This window comes from Ornithorhynchus anatinus, chromosome 20 (assembly GCF_004115215.2).
Source record: "Ornithorhynchus anatinus isolate Pmale09 chromosome 20, mOrnAna1.pri.v4, whole genome shotgun sequence".
Taxonomy (NCBI): domain Eukaryota; kingdom Metazoa; phylum Chordata; class Mammalia; order Monotremata; family Ornithorhynchidae; genus Ornithorhynchus; species Ornithorhynchus anatinus.
The window spans coordinates 10,391,216-10,415,870 of NC_041747.1; the positions used below are offsets into that span (position 1 = coordinate 10,391,216).

At 46.2% G+C, this 24,655-nt stretch overlaps 1 protein-coding gene across 1 annotated transcript in view; it reads left to right on the plus strand.

Moving 5' to 3' along the window:
* Positions 1-24,655, plus strand: part of ABHD13 (abhydrolase domain containing 13) — a 161,309-nt gene that overhangs the window by 90,792 nt on the left and 45,862 nt on the right. The window contains exon 3 of the mRNA XM_016227650.3: positions 22,452-22,686. Within this exon, the coding sequence (XP_016083136.1) occupies positions 22,468-22,686 (219 nt within the window). The 5' untranslated portion in view covers positions 22,452-22,467. The remainder of the gene's footprint in view (positions 1-22,451; positions 22,687-24,655) is intronic.

The window sequence follows — 24,655 nt, forward strand, 5'->3', positions numbered from 1 at the left end:
CTGTACTAAGTGCCTGGGAGAGTATACTTTGTTGTTAAACCCCTTGGCAGCCTTGGAAATTATAGCATATTACAGGCTCTTCCAGTGATTTATTTTTTAAGAGACCAATTCATTTCTACAGATTCCAGGGTCCCTGGGCCCCTACTAGCCTTTTAGCTTTAAAATTGGTTCCTGGACAAGTTCCATAAAGATCTCACCTTCAGCAGCTCAGCCACACTGATTTGCCCAGCTGGACTGTGACTTAAGGGAGCAAACAGACGATGAATGAAAATGGCCCTTTTTCCCTCCAAGTACAGCCAAAATCTCTGCCCCCTGTAGAAGTCAAAACTGACACAAACGGGTGTGGTGAAACTGGGGTTGGTAATTAGTCAGCCAGTGCCGGGTGGGAGATACGGGCAACTTTGGCATCAGGCTTTGTGCCGAGTGAATATCTAGGCCGAGGGGAAGGATTCTTCTTACTGGCCCTACGACCAAGTTCAAAAGGGGCTCTGTCTTAGGGTATTAAGGGGTGCTGAGTTGAAAACTTCCCGAAAACAAAGATGCGGGGAGTAGATCGAAGCGGCGATTCAGCCGGGCCTGTCCAGGGCCCCTGTCCCGGGCAGCGTCAGCACTGTGATGACAGCAAAACAGCAGACTCCAGCTGGGGGCTTTCACCGGCCTCATCATCACGCGGGTGAGAGCGGGTGGTCCCTGGTCAGGCTCACTGCTATCCCTTGGCTAAGCTTTGACCTCTTAAGCCTGCCACGGAACCAGAGCAGACTTGAGCCTCCGTCCCCTCTTCCGGAGCGCTTAGTACAGGGCTCTGCACATAGTAAGCGCTCAATAAAAACGATTGAATGCATGACCCAACAATAGGGTATTTTCTAATTTGGTGCCTTGAGGGTGGTTTGGTCAATCCAGTGGTATTTATTGAGTGCTTACTGACTGCAAAGCACTGTAATAAGAGTTTGGGAGACTACAGTAGAGCAGAATTGGTAGACATGTGTCCTGCTCACAGGAAGCAGCATGGCCTAGTGGATAGAGCCTGGGCCTGGGAGTCAGAAGGAGCAGGGTTCTAATCCCAGCTCCGTTACTTGTCTTCTGTGTGAACTTGGGCAAATCACTTCAGAGAAGTGATCACTTCAGAGAATCACTTCACTTCTCTGTGCCTCCCTTACCTCATCTGTAAATTGGGGATTAAGAGAGTGAGCCCCATCTGGGACACGGACTGTGTCCGACCCGATTGGGTCATATCTACCCCAGGGTTTAGTGCAGTGCCCGATATTCAGTAAGTGCTTAACAAATAACACCAAAACAAAACAAAAAAAACCAACCTTACAGTGTTTGGGGGGTTTGTAGGGTGGCCAGTTTTCTGGCTTTATAGCAGGCAGTCTGTCTCCTGTCCAGTTCTGATATGAAACCAGTTGCTTTTATGTCCGGATTTTTTTTTTCAGCAACTGGTGTCCCTCCACCACAACTTCTGCTGCCTAGTTCCATGGTGGGATCTCGGCCCTAGGTTACTTAGAGACCCTAGCAGCGTGGCTTAGTGGAAAGAGCATGGGCTTGGGAGACAGAGGTCGTAGGTTCTAATGTCGACTCCACCACTTGTCTGCTGTGTGACTTTGGGCAAGCCACTTAACTTCTCTGTGCCTCAGATACCTCATCTGTAAAATGGGGATTCAGACTGTGAGCCCCACGGGGAACAACCTGATTACCTTGTATCTCCCCAGTGCTTAGAACAGTGCTTGGCACATAGTAAGCACTTAACAAATACCATCATTATTCTTATTAAAGGGGAATGCATTGGCTCTAACAGTGGGGCGCTGTGTGTGTGTGTTTGGGGTTGGCAAAAGCCTCTAGGATTGAGAGACATCGATGTGTTTCTGCAAAATGGCACCTGGCATCACATTCCTCCGTGGGCCTGGGGAAACCTGTGGTGACGTCCCGGGCCCCTCGTTGTCAAGTGTCATTGGAGCCTGCAGTGGCCACTGAGCCAATCCCCGGGGCTGCAATACTTAGCACCCCTCTGCAGAACATCTTGCTACACTTAAAGGAAGTGCGGAGGAAATGCAAGAATCAGTGGGACTGAGGCTAGAATGTTTTGTGGTGAAATTTTCTTTGGAAAATATACTTTTTGCCTCATTAGAGTACTCAGCTGGGAAAAGGGGTGAGGTAGTAGCTTGGGAGTGGGAAGTCATTTGCATTGTTCATATATTTGTTAATCGCATGACAATGTGGAATCCCATTTTTTCGTTTATGTGGTCATCTTCAGGGTAATTATGAAGGGCAGAATATGAGAAAATCATCATCAAAATGATATGATTCTTCCATTTTTTCCTAGCTTATTGTCCCTCACCATCTGTGCCCAACATCAGCTGCCAGTCATTTTCCCACAGACTCGGCACCCAGTACATTGTTCTGCACACAGTAAGCACTCAATACATACCATTGATCAATTCAATTAAAAATACAAGTTTTCCCTTTAAATAGCCAATAAACTGTAAATAGCTTGAATAGCCCAGCAGGCAAGTAAGCAACATCTATGTGCTTGATCCATTGACCGAATCTTTAATAATAATAATTATTATTATGGTGCTTGTTAAGTGCTTACAATGTGCCAAGCTTTATTCTAAACGTTGGGGTAATCAGGTTGTCCCATGTGGGGCTCACACTTTTAATCCCCATTTTACAGATGAGGTAACTGAGGCACAGAGAAATTAAGTGGCTTGCCCAAGGTCCCACAGCAGACAAGTGGCGGAGCCGGGATTAGAACCCACCTCCTCTGACTCCCAAGCCCGTGCTCTTTCCATTCAGCCACGCTGCTTCGGATGGAGGCTTCTGAGGGTTTGAATGTAACATATCCCTCGACATCAACCTCAAAGAGACTCCAATCAAACCCAGGAATCACAGATAAAATAAAAATGGCCCATCTGTTTGTTGACTAAACTTTTCACTGCCTTTTCTTGTTTGTTCTGGGTAAGGTGTGGCTGAAAGGGCAATATTTTAAACCCAGAAGGAAAGCAGATCAAAGGTACTTGTTGCTTCTCCATCTTCTATCCTAGGGCAGTCCACACTCGCTTCTTTCTCCAGGCACTCCAAAGTTCAAGAGAAGAGAAACAGGACTGTTTTTATATTTGCACTGGAGAATCCGTGGCAAAACACATTCATTTCAATTTTCTCTTGGAAACGTCTATAACGGCCTGCCACCAACCTCTGGCCAACGACGCCTTCCCAGAATCTCCTGAAAGGCTTCTAATTAGAGGAGGAGTAGGGGACAGAATTGGGGAAATGGGAAGTGAGGAGAGGTTAAGTTGGGTTTTCCAGAACAGAGTCTTCTTTATATTCCTCTGGCAGCATTTCGGGTTGCACTTCACCCGAAGTCTCTCGGCGGGAGTTGGTTTTCAGAATGGGAATTGACTCGAAGGCTGATCTTCACCAGGCTGCTTTGGCTCTGTGTGTTTTTTCCCGGTTGGGTAAGGACCCTCAACTTACCAAATGTCTCGAAGCTACTTCTGCCCTGGTATTCATTCATTTATTCAATTCATTCGATCGTATTTATTGAGTGCTAACTATGTGCAGAACACTTTACTAAGCGCCTGGAAATTAGGCAACAGATAGTGACAATCCCTACCCAGCAATGGGCTCATAGTCTAGAAGGGGGACACAGACAACAAAACAAAACAAACAGGCATCAAAATAGATAAATGGAATTATAGGTATTCTCACATCATTAATAAAATAGAATAATAAATATGTACAGATATACACAAGTGCTGTGGGGCGGGGAGGGGGAGAGAGTCAGGGTGATGGGGAGGGGAGGAGGAACAGAGGAAAAGGGGGGCTCAATCTGGAAAGGCCTCCTGGAGGAGATGAGCTCTCAGTAGGGCTTTGAAAGGGGGAGGAGAGGGAGTTTGGCGGATGTGGGCTGGGAGGACATTCCAGGCCAGAGGTAGGATGTGGGCCAGGGCTCGACGGCGGGACAGGCGAGAATGAGTCCCAGTGAGGAGATTAGCGGCAGAGGAGCGGAGTGTGCGGGCTGGGCTGTAGAAGGAGAGAAGGGAGGTGAGGGATGGACAGCTTTGAAGCCAAGAGTGAGGAATTTTTGCTTCATGCGAAGACTGATAGGCAACCAATGGAGATTTTGGAGGAGGGGGTGACACGCCCAGAGCGTTTCTGTAGAAAGATCACCCGGGCAGCAGAGTGAAGTATAGACTGAAGCGGGGAGAGATAGGAAGGTGGGAGATGAGAAAGAAGGCTGATGCAGTCATCCAATCAGGATGTGATGAGAGATTGTACCATTATTATTATTACTATTACAAAGGTTTTGCACCTGGGAGAGCCACGCTTTTCTCCATTTCAGCCGTCCAAGGGTGTTTTGTCGAGGCATGTGACTCCCAGTTTTCAGCTGGGATGTGGCAGTGTGGGAAGCTTTGTTCTGGTCGCTCAATCAATCGTATTTATTGAGTACTTGCTATATGCGGAGCACTGTACTAGGCACTTGGGAGAGTACGATAGAACAGAGTTTTACCGTGCCCTTCAAGCGCTTCCTCTCTTCTCCTTACTTTCGGTTCCCCAGTTTCAGCCCATGACCCAGAAGTGGTGTGCGTCCTCTGGCCTTCTCTCTTTGGCCTTATCACTCGGTGGTTTGACAGCTTGGAAGCCCAATAGCCTGCTAGGAGAAGTGAAGAACTCCCATCAGCCTGCAGAATATTCACCCGTTTCCTCACTCCCCTAGCTGCACAAGTTGAGGAAGATCATCGTCATTCAGTCAGTCAATCAGTGGTATCCATTGAGTGCTTACTGTGTCCGGAGCACTGAACTAAACGCCTAGCACTGTCAGTGAGTCAGATCGTGTTTTTCAGTTGTCATTTGTCCACCACCCAAATTCCTTTAAGGTTTGCTTAATTTAATTTGGGCCTCTCCTAAATGCTAAATGAAATTTCCTAAACCATCCTTCTCCCCTCCCCTTCCCACAGAATGCATGAGTTTGACAGTATTAAAAGCAGAGTATCTGTACAATTATTAATAGCGGTATTCGTTATGCACTTTTTATGGGCCAAGCACTGCACTAAGCATTGCGGTAGGTACAAGATAATCAGGGTCTCTGTCCCACATTGGCTCACTTCTAAGGGGGAAGAAGAACAGATATCTCATCACCCATTTTGCAGATAAAGAAATCGAGGCACAAAGAGTGGCTCGCCCAAGGTCACACACCAGATAACTCAGGTCTCCTGACTCCCAGTTTCCATGCTCTTTCCACTAGGCAACCCTGCCGTTTTGCACAGGGTCCCTGGGAAAGAAGCTGTCCTTTGTCCTGCCCAGTGAAAGTGCTCTGAATCTCCACCAAGAGTCCAGCTCCCGGCCTTGCAGGAACCTCAGCCAAAGGGGGGACTCTCCCTTCTCACTTCCACCCAGACATTGAAAATTCAATCAGGCGGAGCGCCTGACCCTGTAATGAGAATCGATGCTTCCTGCCATTCTACCTCCCTGCCTAGCCGGGGTTCCTCTCCCTTTTTTCAAAGAGACATCCACGAGTCCGACGGCAGCCGAGTTCCAATCCTCCCTGAATAGTAACGATCGTGCACTCTATCGATTCCGGTTGGGGCCGGGTGACTCTTCAGCGTGTCCCCGGATAGCATTCAAAGTTCTGCCCCAGTTCTGATTGACTGACACCCCCCGCTTCTTCCTTCCCTCCCCACCAACTCCAAGCAGGGGGCGGGGGGAAATATATCAGGGCCAGAGGAGGCACCAATTACTGAACTCTGCACTTCATTTATTTCTAGGAGGAAAAAAAGAAATGTTCCCCAATCTAAGACTCAAGCAGCTTTATTTGCAGGTGGTTTTCTTCCTGCTGTGTTCTGAAGCAGACAAGCTGAGTTGGTGATCCATCTTGTGAAAAACATTAGAGCGCAAGAAGCAGCCATCCAGGATGATCTACTGCCCACAGGCAGATCAAATGGCTGGACAGACCCGGCAAAACAGGGCAGGCGCAGCAAAGATTTGACTTGGAGGATTAATTGGTCCAGAGCCATGGGAAAAAAATAGGGTTTGTTTGGTTCTTTTTGTTGTTGTTGTTTTTTAAGAGAGCCCCGCGGGGGGGAAGGAATATTTTAGTCTATGTAGATTTGATCTTGCTTGAGTGACAGAATTCCCAAGTGATTGTTGTTCAGATCACCCCTGTAGCACACTGGCCAAAGGATTCACTCTGGCCTGACCTTCTTATCCCAGCCGTCCCTGTTCCTGCAGATTTCTCGGGGCCCTTTCGTACCCTGAACTCAGCCCCCTATCTCCTCCTCACGCCCCCTGTTCTAAATCCAGGGGCAGGACTCAGGTTTGGGGACGGGGGGAGGGGAGGAAACCCATGATGGGAGGGGGCGGACCACAGCGAAGGAGGAGGAAGATCTCATCATTCCCAACAGGCGGTTCTGTCGTAAACAAACCTCTCGACTGCTCTCCGCCGCGGGAATGAAATGAACCAAATCCCATTTCCAGCAGGCCCGATCTGAGGCCTCTCTGTCCAGATGGTTGCAATAAAACCCTCCTTCATCTAAATGGAAAAAGCGACTCCGCTGCAGACCACGCTATCCCAGACAAGCGCGGGAAGTGATGTCTGAGTCAGCGAGCAAAATCAGAAGTCTCCTTTTCAAGAAAAGGTGCTGGTGGTCAGCAGCCGGGCTGTGGGAAGCCTTAACTCTTGCGTGGGCTCTAGGTATCATTAACTGCGTGAGTGTGACATTATTCATTAACAAAGTTCAACTTGAGGCTAAATACTGGCGACATCCTCATCCCCCACCCCCTAAAGGATTAGAGAACAGTGACAAGTGCATCGTAGCAGCACCACAGGCCAGATCCAGAAATCTTTTTCTTTTTTTTTTTTTACAGTCTTTGTTAAGCATTTACTATGAGCCAGGCACTGTACTAGTCACCGGGGCAGATACAAGCTAATCCGATCGGATGCAGTTCATGTCCCACGGGGGCTCACGATCTTCATCCCCGTTTTCCGGATGAGCCCGTTACGGGCATGGAACGGGTCTGCTGGTTCTGTTGTGTCGTCCTCTCCGAAGCGCTCTGTGCAGTGCTCTGCACAAAGTAAGTGGTCAGTAAATAAGATTGATTGATTGACTGACTGATGAGGGAACTGGGGCCCAGAGAAATTAAGCAACTTGTCCCACGGCACCCGGGGACAAGTGGCGGAGCCGGGATTAAACCCCAGGTCCTTCCAACTCCTCTTCTCTTGTTTTTTTAAAACAAGAAGGGAAATCTGCCATCTCCCCCAAAGCAGAGGCATTTGGAATGTGTTGTTGGAGAAGGGATTTTGTTGTGCAGAAATATAACTGGGTTTTTCCCAGATTTCAAATTAAACTCTGTTGTGGGGCTTAATATATGACTCTCTTCCACTAAGACACTCAGCTTTCCATTGCAAAACATCCCAGCTGATTCCCAGAAGAGAGACTAAGCCTTCTGGGAGAAGCTTGTTTTGCTCTAGAAGATGGCTCAAACATCCATCCTGAGCAGGCTGAGTCTCTAACTTGGAGCTCTTGTGGGTTTTTTGCCTGGACACAATCCGTCTAAGCTGGTCAGGTGCTTGGAGGGTCATTCACAGCTTAGGCTACGGAGAAGCAATGAGCAAAGAAAACCCAGATCAGAGGTGGCCTTTCATCAGAAACATAGCAGGAAATTCAGGTGGTCCACCCTTACCCTTTTCTTGTACAATCCCCCAGTCAATCATTCAGTCAGTCAATCGTATTTATTGAGTGCTTACTTTGTGCAGAGCACACTTCTAAGGAACCAAGTAGAAGGATCTGTACATTAATATTGCAGTGGGGAGGGAAAGCGCACACTGTTTCGGTGATGCAGAATGCTGAAGGGCCAGGGATAAGAGATTGGAGAAGCAGTGTGGTGTAGTGGTTAAGCACGGGTCTGGGGAGTCAGAAGGACCTGGATTCTAATTCTGGCTCCGCCACTTGTCTGCTATGCGACCTTTGGGCAAGACACTTCACTTCTCTGCGTCACGCTTCCCTCATCTGCAAAATGGAGACGAAGACTCTGAGCCCCACGTGGGTCATAGACTATCCAAATCAAGCTGCATGTGTGGAAGCTATTGAGGCATTTTCATTTCCATTTTGTTTTTATTAGCATGTCACGTTTGTTAGTAGGGTTTTTCAGAGATGTGGTTTTATGGGAGAAGGCAGAGTGGAGATTTGAAGTAAACAAATCACTTGAGGGGAGGTGGATTTTCCCTGGATTCTGTGGATAACAACGCCTGAGTGGCTTTGGCTCAGAAAAGCGCTGTTCTTGTAAACTGTTGTCTTTATCAAGTAGTTATTGAGCGACTATTGTCTGTCGATCCGATCAGAGTTCAATGTGATTGTAACTGAGAGAAAAAAATTATAAAGGAGAAAGTAACTCTGTAGGTATTGGTAACTGCTTTAGTGAGTGGGAACTTTACATTAATAGTTTTGTGGTGTTTGTTAAGTGTTTACTACATGCCAAGCACTGGTTAGACCTAAGATAATCAGGTCAGATGATTTCTAACTCTCCCACTCCCTTCTGCATCGCCCTTGCATTAGGAAGCAGCATATCATGGTTTAGTGGATAGAACCCGGGCCTGGGAGTCAGGAGGACCTGAATTCTAATCCCGGCTCCTCCACTTGTCTGCTGTGTGACCTGGGGCAAGTCACTTCACTTCTCCATGGGTCAGTTCCCTCATCTGTCAAATGGGGATCAACACCGTGATCCCCATGTGGAACAGGGACTGTGTCCAACCTGATTGACGTGGATCTACGGCAGTGCTTAGTACAGTGCCTGGCACATAGCAAGTGCTTAACAAATACCATTTAAAAAAAAAGAAAAACAAAGGGGAGATTGCCAGAGCCTGCATTGTGGGCGGTTGAGTGAAGTGAAGTGGTGAAGAGAAGCCGAAGAGATTTAGGGCAGTGCTAATAGCCATGAAACTGAGGACTTTTTACCTGTCCTTGAAGCTACCCGGCTCCTTATTTACTCCTGAAAACTACGGAGAGCTGAAGCTGCGTGGCCTAATGGAAAGAAAACGGGGCTGGGCGTCAGGTGACCTCGGTTCTCATCCTGGCTCTGCCAATTGTCTGCCGTGAGACCTTGGCGGTCAGTTAGCTTCTCTGTGTCTTAATTTTCTCATCTGTAAAATGAAGATAAAATATCTAGTCTCCTTCCACCTTAATAATAATAATAATGTTGGTATTTGTTAAGCGCTTACTATGTGCCGAGCACTGTTCTAAGCGCTGGGGTAGACATAGGGGAATAATAATAATAATGTTGGTATTTGTTAAGCGCTTACTACGTGCTGAGCACTGTTCTAAGCGCTGGGGGAGATACAGGGTCATCAGGTTGTCCCACGTGTGGCTCACAGTTGATCCCCATTTTACAGATGAGGTAACTGAGGCACAGAGAAGTGAAGTGACTTGCCCAGAGTCACACAGCTGACAAGTGGCAGAGCAGGGAGTCGAACCCATGACCTCCGACTCCAAAGCCCGGGCTCTTTCCTCTGAGCCATGCTGCTTCCCATGAGACCTATGTGGAACGGGGATTGTGTCTGATTGGCTTATGTTCTATGCGCCTCAGTGCTTAGTACGGTATAAATGATATATTATAAATTATTTATATTAATGTCTGTCTCCCCCTGTTGACTGTAAGCTCATTATGGGCAGGGAACATGTGTGCCCCCTCTGTTGTACTCTCCCAAGCGCTTAGCACAGTGTTCTACACATAATAAGTGCTCAATAAATACCCTTGATTGATATAGTGCTTGGCACATAGTAGCACTTGACAAATGCCACCACTATTAACAGTCTGCCAACCCTGTTATATTGTACTCTCCCAAACGCTTAGTACATTGCTCTGCACACAGTAGTTGCTCAATAAATACCATCGATTGATTGAACAAAGCCAACAATAAGGGCCTAGAACCCAGTCTCTGTGTCCAAATCCAAACAATAAAAGAAGTCAGGCCACAGTAGAATGTTTTAGGAAAGGAGTCGTCAAACCTTCTTCTCTGCTTTTTTTAGTTCCAAATAAAAATATCATAGGCAAGGCGGCAAAGATTAGATTTGGATCTTTATTTTGGGAAGCAGATAATTTAGGTCTCACTCCATTTGCCTTCTTGGTCTCAGTGTAATAAGAGTGTTTTGAAACTTCCAGATTAACACTTCTCACCTAAGAGTAAAATCAAAGCCAACTCCATTTCCTCACAGAAAAAGAAAATGGGAGAGGAAGGGAGCTTTTGTCTGGTAGCAGTTTATTTTAACACAGATGCTTTCTTCTTTTGTAATTCAGGCGATGTTTTCAGAAGTATTGCCAGTTCTGATAGGCTTCCTTGGCGTGTCCGTAGTAGACAAGGCTCAACACAGCTGTCTCGGGCCTGGGAGCCTGGGACGTCCAGCAAGTCTTGAGTAGGGAAAATAAACTGATGTTGCCAGTCAGAGCTAGAAATTCCATGAGCTAAAGTGGTGCCAATGGGCACGGACTATCCCCTGATCACCCCATTCTGAGCCTCCGAGACGGAGACGAGGTTGGGGAGATGAATTCCCCCAAATGATCCTCCTCGCTGCAACTGGGAAATTAAAAAAGATATCAGAACACATTCGTTTCAATCATCTAAATTTCATAGGACTAAACTGGATAGATGAACATGTCTTGTGTCAGATTAGTGCAATTAATGATGCCGTATTTGGTGGGAGTTTTGATCAGCTTGAGGAAGATGAAAATGATAGTCCGGCACAGTAGAGTAGAAGGAGTAGTAATTGTATTTATTAAGCCCTTACTGGGTGTAGAGCATTGTACTAAGCACTGGGAAAGTAGAAACAGGTAGGAATCAGGCATGGACTTATTCCTTATGGAGCTCAGTAATATATGCCAAACCTCTTTAGGCAAGCTAAGGGTTGATTTTTCACTGTACTTCATGCAAAGCCACGGTTTTATTGATAATCAATCGGTCAATCAGTGGTATTTATTGAATGCACACTATGTGCATGACACTGTACTAAGCACTTGGGAGAGTGCAGTACAACAGAATTAGTGGAAAGGTTTCCTTCCCATAATGAATTTAGAGTCTAGAGGGGACAATTCAATTCTAAGAACGCATCTACTGTCTAAATTAGTTGACTAACTGAAGAAAAGGTAGCTATTGCGTATGTTGTCCAGATGATGTCCGTCTTCCACTCTGCTTCAGACTGTGTGCTTAATATCATTTCTACCGCAAAGGGAGAGAGAGAGAGAGATTGACGGTGGAAAGGCTTGAATTTTAATGTCTTTCTTTCCAAAGAAGTTTGGAAGCAGCATCAATAGGATCGATTGGGTGCCCACTGTGTATTGAGCACTGACTGTGTGCTCAACACTATACTGAATGCCTAATGTGTATCTAGTACCACTGAATATTGAGCATTGTGGCTGAGCACTTTACTGAATGCCCACTATGTGCTGAGCACTGTACTGCATGCCCATTGTATATCTGGTGCAATTGGATACGATGCATTGTATGGAGCACTGTACTGAGTGCCCACAGTGTGCTAAGCACAATATCGAGGATCCGTTGTGTATCTAGGGCTGTTGGTTACTGAGCATTGTGCCGAGCATTGTACTGAGTGCCCATTATATGCTGAGCACTGTATTGAAGGTCCTTCATGGTCTGAGATAGTCCCAAGCCCCTACTATTGAGCATCTATTGAGCACCTACTATGTAGGGAATACTCTACTGCATCCCTACTGTGTCCTGGGCACTTTACAGAGCACCCACCCACTGTGTGCTGAGCACCGGAATGGGAATTTGGGGAACATAAAGAGAAAGTACAGCTGGTCCCTGACCCCCCAAAACAGCACAGTCTCATTTCCCCGGGTTTTAGAAAGAGAAGTCTGGATATAAATAGCACGAGGAACCTTGTAGGAACAGAGGCAGCTCTCATAAATTGAGGATGAAAAAGAAAAAGAGACCTCCATGGGTGTCATCGGAAAAGAAAAATCAGACCCACCTGAAATGAGTCTTGTTTCTAAAGTTCGACGTGTTGGCTCTGGCCTACAATATGTGGCATCCCCTCAATGGGACCAAATCTAGATTATAAAGGTTGAGCATTTTCACCCCCGTCCTCCTGGTCTACCCTCTTGCAAGGGTCCCCTTGAGGCATGGTCCAGTTTGGGCCTGCACAAGGCAGGAATCCTTCTGAAAAGAATTAATTCCCATGGAGGAGCAGGAGAAAGGGCCAGAGGTCAGAATGGCATGTGATTGAGTCTCACGGTGAGAACAAGGGATGACCTTCCATCCTGATGGGTCCTGCTCTAATGGGAGAGTCTGAATTTGAGGTGCCATCCCGCAGGCCCAGGGAGGGAGCCATTAGTGTTCCTCTATCTTCTGGAACCCGGCAGCCGAGATGCCAGCGGCCGCTGCCGTTCAGTGGGACACAGCTGGAGCTGCTCTGCTGACTTCATCACTGCCCTCTTGGCTGATCTATGAACCAGTCCTCGTTTTTTAGTTTTATGGGGGTGGGGAGGTTTGGTATTTGTTCAGCATTTACTCTGTGCCAGGCACTGTACTGAGCTCTGGGGTAGATACAAGCTAGTCAGGTGAGACACATTCCATGTTCCACATGGGGCTCGAAGTCTTCATCCCCATTTTACAGACGAGGTCACCGAGGCATGGAGAAGTGAAGCGATTTTCCCGGGGTCATCCCTCAGACAAGTGGAGGAGCTGGGGTTAGAACCCAGATCCTTCTGACTCTCCACATTGGGTTCTGTTCACAAGGTCACGCCGCTGGGGCCAAAATCCCGGGAATTGTCCGAGGAAGGTCCAGTTCGGCTATGGTGGCTGGGGTAGCAGTGGGGACTGATCCTGTTGCTACTGAAGAGAGGAAAAGGAGGAGGTCACGTAGTTCTCTGCCACCCATCCCGGCCACCCCCATCTCAGCCACCACCCGCTGCTCAGATTCCCGCCCTGATAGCAGTGGCCTTAGAAGGGGAAGCAGAGAACAGCATCTCTCCTCCTCTTTCCATCTTCCTTTCTCTCTGCCTTCTTTCCCCATTTCTCCTGGTCTCTCTTTTCCTCCATTCCTCTGTCTACCCCACACCCTCTCAGCCTCTCTGTTTCTCTCTTGCTCCAACCCCACCTTGAATAGGTGTGTCCAGGGAAGCAAAGGGAAAACAGTGTACAACAGAGGTGTCACTGAAAGGTGAAATCCGGGCTGCTAAGAGGTGGAAGCTTCTTGTCGTCTCCAATGTGGTGCGCTTTGCGGGGGCCCCAGTGCCCAGGTTTCCATCCCTCGCTATGTTTGATCTGATCGATCTAATCTTCCTCCACACTTAGTACAGCGGTTGGCATACGGTAAGCGCTTAACGAATCTTCGCATTCAGATGAGAACGAGCCTGGAAGGCTGTGGGAATCAGTAGCTGGTCGAAGGAGAGAAGCCAAATGCCACAAGGCCATGCTGAGTTGGGGAAGTGGTTGGAAACGAGCCGAGGAATTTCAGAAGAGAACAATACACTTTTGGTGGGAAAACAAACTGTACCATTGTAAATGGGGAACTCTCTGTCTCTGGACAAATATGATTAAAAAAGATCCCCGATTGTCCCTTCTCCTTCAGAGTCATCGCAGGCCTTGCCGGATTCCCCAGCTGCATTATGGGAGGCCCGGATGGGAACGGGAGAAGTTTTCCCATTAGACTCAGGATTCCGTTTCAAGTAAGAAGGGTCAGGGAAGAGTCAGGGGGAGTTTAGGGATGATGATCAAAAAGGTGAAAAGCAGAAGAGTGAGAAAAGATGAGAGGAATGGGGGTGAATTAGCCTGGAGAGGAGAAGGCTCGTAATGGTCGTCAGGTAGAAAAAAACATATCTGGAAGCAGCATGGTCCAGCAGAGAGAGCCCAGGCTTGGAAGTTGGAGAACCTGGGTATCTAAAGCAGGCTCCATTCATTCATTCATTCATTCAATAGTATTTATTGAGCGCTTACTATGTGCAGAGCACTGTACTAAGCGCTTGGGATGAACAAGTCGGCAACAGATAGAGACGGTCCCTGCCGTTTGACGGGCTTACAGTCTAATCGGGGGAGACGGACAGACAAGAACGATGGCAATAAATAGAGTCAAGGGGAAGAACATCTCGTAAAAACAATGGCAACTAAATAGAATCAAGGCGATGTACAATTCATTAACAAAATAAATAGGGTAACGAAAATATATACAGTTGAGCGGACGAGTACAGTGCTGTGGGGATGGGAAGGGAGAGGTGGAGGAGCAGAGGGAAAAGGGGAAAAAGAGGGTTTAGCTGCGGAGAGGTAAAGGGGGGATGACAGAGGGAGTAGAGGGAGAAGAGGAGCTCAGTCTGGGAACGCCTCTTGGAGGAGGTGAGTTTTAAGTAGGGTTTTGAAGAGGGAAAGGCTCCACCGCTGGCCTGCTTATATCTTTGGGCGAGTCATTTCACTTCTCTGGTCCTCAGTTTCCTCGTCTACAGAATGGGGATTCGACACCTGTTCTCCCTCCCACTTTGACCGGGAGCCCCATGTCCAATCCGATGACCTTGTATCTACCCCAGCGTTTAGTAAGGGGCCTGGCATGTAGCAGGCACTGAACAGATACCACAATTAATTAACAATTCAATCTTGACTGGAGCAGGTGGTAGGGGTGGAAGCTGAGGGAAGGGATTTGAAGGGCAGAAGTTGGCTTCTCCAGCAGACTATTTTCTCAGCAGCTCCACAGAGCTCCAGTCAAGGAGGAAGCCTCTGGGTTTCTGCTATGTCCTCATGGACACCTGCTCTTCTGAATGTCCCCACAGGTCTGGCCTGCCTTCAGTTTCACCGACGATTAATAGACAGAGAGTACTGGCTGGGGAGATCCCCGATCCACGGAGAATGAGAAGGAAAACTCGAAAGGCAGGGACTTGGGTCAGAGATGAGGAAAAACTTCCTGACAGAGCAGGTTGTTCCCCACACAAATGAGTTACCAAAGGAATTTCCTTCCCGAAGGTCTTTAGACTAAATATACACATCTGTTAGGCAGAATTCTGCCTGGAAGCATCGAGCTGGGGGAAATAGTCTCACAAGATCCTATCGAACCTTGTAATTTTAATGTTTGAGAGTCACCAGATCCTGCGTGTGGGAAAGCCCCTTCCCATCTTGAAAGTTGCAATCTTCCACCCACATGTTTCCGCTCCATCACTAATCTTAGACTGGATTTTCCATCGCTCCCCAGATAGAAGATAAGACTGGAACGGGGCTAGAACCACCACCACCGATTCCCTGTTCACCCTTTGGTTGTGCAGCCTCATAATGGAGAGGAAGGTTATGGGGATGGGCAGCATGATTCCCCAGTCTCATCCACCAGCCATGTGCAGCATCATGGCTTATCTTGCCTTTGCCCCAAAGGATTCCGGGACCTGTGATTCTGGAAGTGCAGTTGGTTACTCAGGCCGACAGTTCTGATAGGCTGGGCGTGCAAGTATCCCCAGCCACAAACCTCTTATCCTTGTCCCCTTTACGTTCTAGCACTTGGGAGAGCACAGTTAAACAATAAACAGACACATTCCCTGCGCACAACGAGCTTACAGTCTAGAGGCTTAGGCGGAGAGAGGATTACAGGGCTAAGACTAAACAGAACTGTGCTCTCTCGCCTGCTCTGCTTCTGATTTGCTGTTCAGATCCAACTGCTCAAGATCCGAACTTGCTCGTTCAAATAACTCCCCCTGAGATTTCTGATTGAGACATCGCTAAGCTCATGCCAAGTGTTATTACTGTAATTTAGATTGGGACTGGATAAATCCCCCATCCAGTTATCTTTCTTTCTCGTGTTCCTTGATCTCGACTTCAGAGGCCATATTGGGTCCTTGCTGGCCTTCCAAGCAGAGCCGTGAAAACTGTCTTTCATAATTGGTTTTGAGCCGGAATTTTCTCCATATCATGGGTTGGCACATCTTGGATGTTCTATGATGTAGCTGTTTTTGAAAAGATCACATGAAGCCTGTGAGGAGGGAGGACAGGTGTTTTGGGTTTTTGGGTTTTTTTACCGTATTTACTTCTCAGCCAACATGTCCAAATAAGCAGTGATGCAGTCCAGAACACACTGGTTTTACATCAAGAACTTGAGATTTTGGCCTGAGATTGTGCTAATTCCTGGATCAAGTTTGGGGAGGGGTTCAGCTCAGAGAAGGGGGACTTGAGCAGAAACTGCCACGAGGGCTGGAATGAGTAACATTTCTCCTGCTGGTGTCTGGGACATGACCTTAGGATTGTCCCTTACTGTGTCACAGCTGATACTTGTTTGAGGCTCCCAGAGGAAATCTAATCTGGAGTGTTTTTGATAGACCTGAAAACCAAGTACCCTATTCGAAGAAGAAGCTTGTATTCTGGCGGGAGAACGCACATCCCACATTTCTTCAAGCTGCACACCCCAATAGATACTCAAGTCTTCAATAATCATTGTGGTTTGTAGTTTACACTTACTATGTGCCAACCCCTGGGGTAGATATTACTACTGTGTTATTGTAGTTTCGGTGTTTGTTAAACCTTATAAACCTATGGGTCAAACGCTGTTCTAAATGCTAAGGTCAAATCAGGTTAATCGGGTTGTACACAGTGGCACTAGGATCTACCCCAGCGTTTAGCACAATGCCTGGTACATAGTAAGCCCTTTTCAAATACCATTAAATAAACATCCCTCCTTCTCAATTACCTAACTCATTGGTGCTCTACTAGATTAGGGTCTGAGGTGGCCAAATCTCATGTATTTCTGATTTATAAGGGCCTTTGAAGGCAGATACAACTGTCAGGGAGCATTGGAATTAGTACTAATTCCAAGTCACCTAACCCCAAAGACCAAAGAACTGTGGAACACCTCCAACAATGAGCAAGGCGGAATGTCACAGACCTTTCAGAGTGAATGGACCGATCTGGTTTCTACAGACATCTCGGTAGAGCATCACACCCTTTGTGAATCATACACAGAGGTCATCCCTGCTAATGACTAAATAAATATTTATCCTGATGCCAGCTGTTGCAGAAGACAGTTTTGATGGGATGGGTCTGTGAATTTGGGGGTTTGCGTGGTATCTTTTGAATGGTTGGACATTTATAATAATAGTCACCGTGCTATCTGTTAAGCACCTTCTATGTTCCAAGCACTGTGTTAGACACCAGTCCCGGTCCCATGTGGGGCTCATAGTCTAAATAGAAGGGAAAACAGATATTGAATCCCCATTTTATGGGTGAAGAAACTGAAGCACAGAGAAGTGAAGTGATTAGGCCAAGGTGTGTTATTCCTGTCCAAAAGGAGCATACAGTCTGCAGTAATATTCTCCCCCTGTGGTTGCTTGGGAGGAAGTAGTCTGAGCCCCGGTTCCAAACTCTGAAAACATCACCGTCTCTGGTGCTCTCTCCCAGTTGCTCAATACAGTGCCCTCCGCGATTAACAGTCAATAAATACCATTGATTGATTGATTGATAACTGATTGCTTTCCAAGTCCGGTGTTTCAGCCTGCAGTGGTGAAATACTCAAACTCCTCCCTCCCCCCCACCCCCACATCACTTTAACTTCTAAGTGTATCAAATACTGTATTTTACAGGTGAAAATTATAAATTGTTAAATTCTAATCAGCTTTTATTATTGCTCTTTGAGTCTGTCCTCCCCTTCTTGAATTTCAGTCAATCACTCAGTCAATCAGTGGTGTCTACTAAAATTACTTACTGTGGGCAGAGTACCATACTGAGTGCTTGGGAGAGTCCAGTACAACAGAATTAGCAAACACATTCCCTGCCCATACAAACTTACAGCCTGATGTGTGGATCATGCCTGAAATGATTTTTGGTAATTGCCCTAGTATATAGTAAGAGTATTAGTATTTAAGTACCTACTGTCGACAAATCATTATGCTATGTACTGGGAAAGAAAACTACAGATGCAATGTAGACATGGTCACTGGCCCCAAAGAGTATCACAGTTTAAGAGTAAGAGGGAACAGGGAAGAGACAAATAAGGAAAGATGAAAAAATATAAAAGATGAGGGGGATGATAAATATTGAAAAATGCAACTGCAGTAAAAACAATAATAGTCCACAAGATATTAATAATAATAATGATGCTATTTATTATTTATCATTATGATGATGATGATTTTTGAGTCTAGACACATAGTTATTCACAAATAGCTTAGCAAATACCCAGAATCACTAGTGACCTAAATAGAAGGAGTGCAATTTAATACAGTATCATTCATTGAACTTCTCCTGTGTGCAGACTTTTATTGATGGTGTACAATAAAAGTCGAAGACACAGAAGCTAGCCGTCAAGAAGTTTACAGTCTAATGAGCACTGTTGTTTGAACTTGAGTTTATTTTCCCAAGTTCCTCCTGATTATGCTTGCAAAAGGATTCGTTAAGGGAGATGATCCAACTTGTGAATTTATTCCCTGCTCTGAACTGTCTATTTAGTTTTAGACCTCAAATTTTTTTTTCTTCGAATATAAGATCTAGATTTTCCACTATAAATATAAGTTAACAAAGGGTCAAGGGCCCCTACTCTATTTTTTTTTTTTTACAAAACCCTTGTGTTCTTTCCTTCGGCATATTCCATGGACTTTGATCATCCCTGCAAATTAGAATATCGTTCATCTCAGTTGCTAATGGAATCCATCAATCGATGGCATTTATTGTGTACAGAGCATTGTACTAAGCACTTGGGAGAGGACAACACAACACTATACAGACACACTCCCCGCCCACAACGAGTTTATAGTCATGACAATGATCTTACAGTCTGGGAATGGATTTTTCACGTAAGAAAGCTCCCGTAAATGCCTGGAGATCAGATACGGGTCCAACAGTTTTTGTTTGTAGATGAAAATTCATTGATTAATTGATGAAATTAATTTGTAATGAGAGGATTTCACTAACCAGAGAGTAGACAAAACAAAGAAAAACACCCGCCTCGGTCCTGAATTTTAGGGTAATTCCACATTCCCTCAGTTATCCCACTCACTTGAGCTTATGGTAATGGTTGGAGAAAGTTTCTCATAGAAATCCTACTAACCTATTCTTTAGCCTTACAGTTATAAACATGCTCTTATTCTCCCCCGCAGTATAATTTATCGCAAGATCAAATCTGCTTGTATGGAATTATTAAATCAACTAGTCTCTGTTTCAAATATTCTGGGACTTGGCAAGAACCTAGCTGGAATATTCCCAAGTCTAATGCTTTCAGTGCTGATTTAACCTCTTGTTGGGAACGTGTTCCCTTGAATATGTTGCCCAGATGATTTTTAATTGGGTCAAATATTGGTGAAAGCCTTTGCAATGGAAAGACCCAAGGCCTCTCTTGTTGGTGTTCAAATGGTGCTCCTGCGGGACTTGCTTCCCTCTTCGGGAGAAGAGAGGAACTACCGGAAACCACCCTGACATCATAATAATGATGATGGTCTTTGTTAAGCGCTTACTCTGTGCCGGGCACTGTACTAAGCACTGGGGTGGATCCAAGCAAATCAAATTGGACACAGTCCCCTTCCCACGTGGGGCTCACAGTCTCAGTCCTCATTTTACAGATGAGGTAACTGAGGCACAGAGAAGTGAAGTGATCAGCCCGAGGTCACACAGCAGACACCTGGCAGAGCCGGGATTAGAACCCATGACCTTTTGACATCCCTACCTCTTTTATACATATGTATATCTATTTAGATAGATAGATATGGTCATATCTATCTAACTATATATGTATATATGGTATTCATTAAGTGCTTACTATGTGTCAAGCACTGTTTAAAGCACAGGGCTAGATACAGATTAATCAGGTTAGATTCAATCCTTGTCCCACATGGGGCTCAAAGTCTAATCGGGGGAGAACAGGTAATGATTCCCCATTTTGCCATTGAGGAAACGGAGGCCACAGAAGTGAAGTGATTTGTCCCAGTTCACAGAGCAGGCAAGTGATGATGCTGGGATTAAAACCCACGTCCTCTGGCTCCTGAACCCATGCTTTATCCGCTAGACCGCACTGCTTCCCTCCAACACCTGCCCCTCTAGGGGGTAAAACTGAGGTCAGTTTATTTCGCTCCATCAAGAGAGGTCAGGGACAACTTCCCGTCGCTTTAACACTTTTTCTGCTTGTGGCGTGGCGTGGACCTGACAAGTGGAAGTCAGGCTGGATGGATTCTCCCCCTGGATCTATGAAGGATGCAGCCGGCGGGAGGCAATCGGAATACTAAGTAAGAATGGGAAGCAGCATTGACCTAGTAGATAGAGCCCGGGCCTGGGAGTCAGAAGGTCCTGGGTTCTAATCCTGGCTCTGCTACCTGTCTGCTCGGTGTGACCTCGGGCAAGTCACTTTACTTCTCAGTTCCCTCATCTGCATAATGGGAATGAAGACTGTGAGCCCCACATGGGACAGGGACTGTGTCTTACCCAATTTGCTTGTATCCACCCCAGTGCTTAGGACAGTGTCTAGCACAGAGTAAGCTCTTTACAAAAATCACAATTATTATTATTATTACTAATAAATAATTGTCATATTTGTTAAGTGCTTCTTATGTGCCAAGCTCTGTGAGAAGAGCTGGGGCAGATGCAAGATCATCAGGTCGGACACAGTCTCTGTCCCACGGGGGCGTCACAGTCCAAGGGGAAGGTGAATAGATACTTAACCCAATTTTACAGATGAGGAAACCAAGGTACAGAGAAACTAACTTGCCCAAGGCTACACAGTGGGTGGCAGTGCTGGGATTAGGACTGAAACATCCATACGCCTAAGCACTGAAGTATTCACCCTGTCGCATTTAGGCACGTATCTTTGTATCTTTACACTCTATTATGTCCTCCTAATCTATCTCCCCCGCCCCCCACTAGATTATAAGTTCCTTCAGGGCAGGGATCACATCTATTCATTCTCCCATATTGTCTCATGCACTAGTACAGTGCTATGCACAGAGTAAGCGCTCAATAAATACGATTGAATGAATGCCGGTCCAGGGTGAATCCTATTGGTGGAATGGCGTGATTTTGTTTGAAACGCCTCCTATCCCCACCAGCCTCCTGACTGTCCCCCACCAAAGTGGACCTTTTGGACTGCAAGTCCTGAGAGCAGACACGCACGGCACCCCCCCCCCCCCGATTCCTAGCGAGCGGCACCATTACACCGACTACAGAAGACATCTCACGGCTAAGGGTGACATTATGACCCCATACCGGGATGCTTCCACTCCTGTAAGACCATGCTGAGGTTGGAAATTCTGGATTCCCTTTTTTGTGTAAGCCAGGAGAAAACAAAGCAACCCTGTTTCCCGGTTTCAGGGTTGGGAATGTGGCACAGTGGAAAATGAGCAAACCGTCTTATTCTTTGGACGGTGTTAGGTTTCTCAACAAATGTCTCCTACCGGGATATCCAGAATTGCTGCCGAGGATTAGCCGTCAGGCAAGCGAAATGCGTATTTAAAGTATGGAAGTAGTTCCGTGAAACATAAAAACTCAATAAGAGAATGCTAAGTGCAGTACGCTCCCATAGTAAAAGGCTAAGGACCGTTAAAATCTAAATATTCCATTGATGTCAATAATTAGGGCCTTTTATCTATGCATCACATGAGTACCGTAACTTTTTTTTTCCATTTTCCATTTCTCTTCCTAAATAAAGGCCATATGTTTTCCGATGACTATTTTCTGTTGAGGTTCTTCTGGCCGCATTCAAGCATCCCAGTTCAGGCATACGATTCGCTATTTTTAAAGCTGCTGTGTTTTATTCGAGTTAGACAAAACATGTGTGGATCCGACTCAAAGCCAAAGCCCCGACTTGGTCTTTGAAGTCACTGCAGGTCTCCGATGACCCACGGAGACCTCACCTGTCCTCTCTCTTCAGCGCTGCATGGAGTAAATGCTCGATGAATGCTATTTGATTCCAAACCCCCTTCTGAACTGTAATTGTCCACCAATTCTCTTGTATCGGACCCTTCCAGGTGCTTAATGCAGTGCTCTTCACATAATAAGCGCTAAGTAAATCCGATTGATTGATTGATTGATTCTGAGGGGCCACAGTCATGGACTGCAGAAGGAAAAACTGGAGAGAAAAATTCAATTGTATATCTTCTATAAAGTTATCTGATCTGTTCTTAACATCAGAACGAGTTCCTGGGGATTTAATTTTCCTTAACTGGGGTCAGTCTGACTCAAACCTTTGAATACCTAATCCCAGTGCTTAGTACAGTGCTTGGCACATAGTAGACACTTAAAAATACCCCAATTATTAGTAGTAATATTAGCATTATTAGTAGTAGTAGAGATTTTAGTAGTAGTAAATGTCTCATTCGATTTGACTTGGTTTAACTCTTCCTCGCCATGTGAGCGCTCAACATTTCATTCCCAGCTTCTTGGTTTGGCTCGGGGAATTTTCCTAATTCAGAACTCGGCTTTCTCTTGGTCCCTAATGGCCTTACCGACAGAAAGGGATAAGCACTAGAGAATAGCTTAACGCCCATTTTTATCGTTTCTTTTGCAGGACACATCTGAATTGAATGGTCTCAAGGGGCCTGCTGGGAAATGTGCGTTCTCTGCAAACCAAAACCCGCGGTCCTTCTGGAGAAAACAGTTCACGAAAGCCATCAAGCTGCTTTGCTGCTTCCCGATCAGCCGAGACCGGTGGTGATCTGACGAGAGCGGGAAGACCATCCCTGCCAACGTGGAGGTGTGAGCCACGGTCAGGTTTCCCAGGGAATGTCCAAAACGGCCGCTCGGTAAGTTTTCCCGATTACCTTGCTCACGTTCCCTGGCTTCCCTTTCCCTGCCGCGAGAAGTCGCGTGGCCTAGTGGATAGAGCATGGGCCCGGGAGTCAGAAGGACCTGGGTTCTAAGCCCGGTTCTGCCATTTGTCTGACATTATCGCATCCTCCACAGTCATCAGTAGTCACTGTCATCTCCAGAATGCACTGAGATGAACCGTTTCTCTTGGTTCTCCAGACGTGATGATCCACCAGTGATAGTATTGATTGAACACCCACGGCTTGTACAACACTAGATTAGGTGTTTGGGAGAGTACGGTAGAAGCAAAAGATCCAGACTGCTGGCTTCCAGGCCCCTTCTGTTGTCCTCGGTGAAGACCCTCTTACATTATGGCTCGTTGGCCCCATCTGTAGCAAGCCACTGGCCGTAGCCAGGCAGTTACCCAGTGTTCGGGGACATGGAGAACCAGATTTCTCTGAGAATTAGCTCAGGAGTTAAGTCTGAGCACTCAAACTCCTCGCTCTCCCTTTCTACCAATGGGTGGATTAAAAGGTTTTTGTTGGGTTCCTCAGGCTAAGCTTTTGATCTCTCTTTTGGATGTGGTGAGCTCTGTTTGAAAAGGAGATACATAATACTGTTATTGTGCCCGCGAAAAGCCTCTGCCATTCACAGTTCCCCAAGCCTCCCAAACAAATATGAACATCTCCATTTCACAAGGTTGAGTGATTCGCCCAGAGTCAAGAAGTCAGGGGCAGGGTGGAATCTTTTATTCAGGGTCTGTATACCCAGATGTGTAACCCCAATACGCAGCATTCCTAAATACACTCCGCTGTGCTTATGTTTTCATTCATTCAGTCATATTTAATGAGTGCTTACTGTATGCAGAGCACTGTACTAAGTGCTTGGAAAATCAATACAGCAACAAATAGAGTCAATCCTTGCCCCCAACGGGCTCACAGTCTAGAAGGGGGGAGACAGGCATCAAAAGGAAGCTCATAACATTATTATTATTGTTATTATCGTTATTATTATCATCATTACACCCACGAAGTTGTAGCAAATCATCTCTCTGTGGATTGCCCCCAAGTCTACCTCACCAGACCCAACCTCTCATCTGCCGTATAAACTCAGGTTTTCCTCCTGCTTCTGGCTCCTTTTTTTTTTAAATGATACTTTTTAGGTGCTCACTGTGTGCTAGGAATAGTTGATGTGGAGGTTATCGAGGAGTGAAGAGATATGAACCGAACAGGTTTTTAGAAAAATGATCCGGACAGCAGAGCAGAGTGTGGACTGAAGTGGGAAGAGAATCGGAGGCAGATGCAGTAGTCAAGGCAGGATAGGATAAGTACTTGGTTCAGTGAAGTAACAGTTTGGATGGAGGGGAAAGGACAGTGAGGAGGAGCCTGTGAAAGGTTAGGAAGTTTTCAGCTTTCATGAAAATGGTGTTGAAATCGATCCGACTCCCTGTAGCAAGTTACTGCCAAGAAACTGACAGTCGGTTTCAAAGGAGAGAGTTTGGGTTCCTCAGGATCTTGTACTAGTCACGTTCTCTGTAGGGTTTGACAAAAAAGATGAAAAACCAACCCTTCAGACCGCAGGAATGAATGAGGATAGTATAATTGAGTTGGAAAGGCTACCAGACCTGTTAGCAACTGGTACTTGAGACAGCTTAACTGAACCAAAAAGAAAAAATAATAATGCAGAAATGACTCTGCCAAATTTGTTGGGTTTTTTTCCAAAGGTTTCTAAGAAACCAGATGAATTACAGTCCAGCTAAGAGTTATGGGGTGAAGTACAGATGGCGATTTAAAGTGGAGGTTGGACTGCACCTGGAGCAGTGTGGCCTAGTGGAAAGAGCATGGACCTGGCAGTCGGGACACCTGGGTTCTAATCCTGGCTTCGCTATTTGCCTGCTGAGTGACTTTGAACAAGTCACTTACCCTCTCCGTGCCTCAGTTTCCTCATCTGTAAAATGGAGAGTGA